We start from the raw sequence: 2157 nt of genomic DNA, 5'->3' as shown, positions 1-2157 counted from the left end.
CATTGCACCCCCAAGCTGGGCCTGATGCCCTCCCCATTACACCCCCAAACTGGGCCTGGCTGCACCCCCAAACTCGCCTTGATGCCCTCCCCATTGCACCCCTATGGGCCTCACTGCACCCCCAAACTGGGCCTGGTGCCCTTCCCCCGTTGCACCCCCTTTAGTCCTCACTGCACCCCCAAACTGGGCCTGTTGTCCTCCCCACTGCACTCCTATGGCCCCCATTGCACCCCCAAAGTGGTCTTGGTGCCCTCCCCCCATTACACCCCCCTATGGCCCCCATTGCACCCCCAAACTGGGCCTGGTGCCCCCTATTGCACCCCTCCCTTTGGCCCCCATTGCACCCCCAAAGTGGCCCTGCTGCCCTCCCCATTGCACCCCCAAACTGGGCCTGATGCCCTCCCCCCATTGCACCCCTTTGGGCCTCACTGCACCCCCAAACTGTCCCTGACACTTTCCGGAGGGCCCTTCCCTGCAGAGGGCCGGGAGGGTGGGAAATGGGGACAGCAGGATCCCGTTGTGTGCCTTAACTCCACCCCCAGGCCTTCAACAACCTGGAGAACCTCATCTTTGGGAAGGGCTTCCAGGCCAAGATATTCCCTGAGAGTGAGTGATGGGGGAGCCCAGGAGGGGACACGGGGGTGGCCAAAGGGCTGGGGGTGCCCCAGCAGTGCCACTGGAGGGGACACGGGGGTGGCCAAAGGGCTGGGGGTGCCCCAGCAGTGCCACTGGATGGTGGCGGGGGGAGCTTCTCCTGAGTCTGGGGGGGAATGGTGCTGTCCCTCCATCCCCGGGGCCAGCCCTGCAGCACCGTGTGTGTCTCCTGGTTCTCCACAGTCCTCACCTGCCTCCTGCTGGCCCTGTTCGCCTCTGGCCTCATCCACAGGGTCTGTGTGACCACCTGGTAGGTCCTGAGGTGCCCTGGGGGGGTGGGAGTGACCGAGGGGACACTGAGGGGGCACGGGGGACACTGGGAGGGGGGCAGGAGGCTGGGCAGGGAGCATCAGGGGGCTGGTGGGAAGGGGAGGAGAGTGGGATCTGAGGGAAGGTGTTTGGGAAGGGCAGGGGAGTGGGATCCAGCGGGAAATTGTTGGTTTGGGAAGGGCAGGAGAGTGATATCCAAAGGAAATTGTTGGTTTAGGAAGGGCAGGAGAGAGGGATCCAAGGGAAGGTGTGTGGGAAGGGCAGGAGAGTGGGATCCAATGGAAATTGTTGGTTTGTTGGTTTAGGAAGGGCAGGAGAGAGGGATCCAGGGGGAAATTGGTTCAGGAAGGGCAGGGGGAAACTTGGTTTATGAAGGGCAGAAGAGTGGGATCCAAGGGAAGGTATTTGGGAAGGGCAGGAGAGTGGGATCCAAGGAGAAATTGTTGGTTTAGGAAGGGCAGGAGAGTGGGATCTAGGGGAAATTGTTTGGGAAGGGCAGGAGAGTGGGATCCAGGGGCAAGGTGTTGGGGTGAGCCTGGCATGTTCCTGCCCCCAGCAGCTGAGCAGCCTCTTCCCTTGTGCCCTCGTAGCCTCATCTTCTCCATGGTGGGTCTCTACTACATCAACAAGATCTCCTCCACTCTCTACCAGTCCACAGCGCCCGTCGCTCCTCCTGCCAAGGCTGTTGGCAAGGGCAGGAAGAGAAATTGATGTCCTGCTGCCCCTTCCTGGGGCAGCCCCCTCCCTGTGGCCGATCCAGGACCTCCCCCTGCCCAATAAAGCCATTTCTTTGTAGCTCCTTGTCCCCTGTGCCAGCTGCCAGCCCAGTTCTGGCCCCGCTGTGTGCCAGTGTTGCTGGAAGTGGCCCTGGAGCCTGGGGTAGGTTCTGGGATGCCCAGGGTGGGAGATTTGCTGCTGGCACCTTGTGTGCCCAGAGCTGCCAGGGAGGAAAATCCCAGCCCAGCCAGGATGGGAGCAGACTGGAGTGGGCAGGGGGCTCTGGGGGTCCAGCCCCAGCTGTGCTGGCACAGCTCAGGCTGCTGCCCTTGGCAGGGCATCACAGACTTCGTCTGTGCCCTCCTCACGACACCGGGGCTGGGGAGGGGGGGTGGGAACGGCGCGGTTCCCGCAGCCGTGGGAGGGCGGGCAGGACTCGCTCCCACGCCGGCTCCCTGGCACCCCTCCGGCCGGACGTGGAGGAAACCAGATGCTTCCTGCGGCCCCCGCCGCGGG

General features: G+C 63.3%; 1 protein-coding gene across 1 annotated transcript; it reads left to right on the top strand.

Annotated features, from left to right (window-relative positions):
• Positions 1 to 536: 536 nt before the first annotated feature.
• Positions 537 to 1719, top strand: KRTCAP2 (keratinocyte associated protein 2; the record flags this gene model as incomplete). Its single annotated transcript, XM_014310750.2, has 3 exons — positions 537 to 606; positions 838 to 904; positions 1515 to 1719. Coding segments are annotated over 3 exons (258 nt in total), but the record flags the coding sequence as incomplete, so codon positions are not given.
• Positions 1720 to 2157: the final 438 nt, after the last annotated feature.

This window comes from Geospiza fortis, unplaced genomic scaffold (assembly GCF_000277835.1).
Source record: "Geospiza fortis unplaced genomic scaffold, GeoFor_1.0 scaffold313, whole genome shotgun sequence".
Lineage (NCBI taxonomy): Eukaryota > Metazoa > Chordata > Aves > Passeriformes > Thraupidae > Geospiza > Geospiza fortis.
Note: the sequence above shows the minus strand (reverse complement) of the source record. Positions and strands in the feature narration are given on the sequence as shown.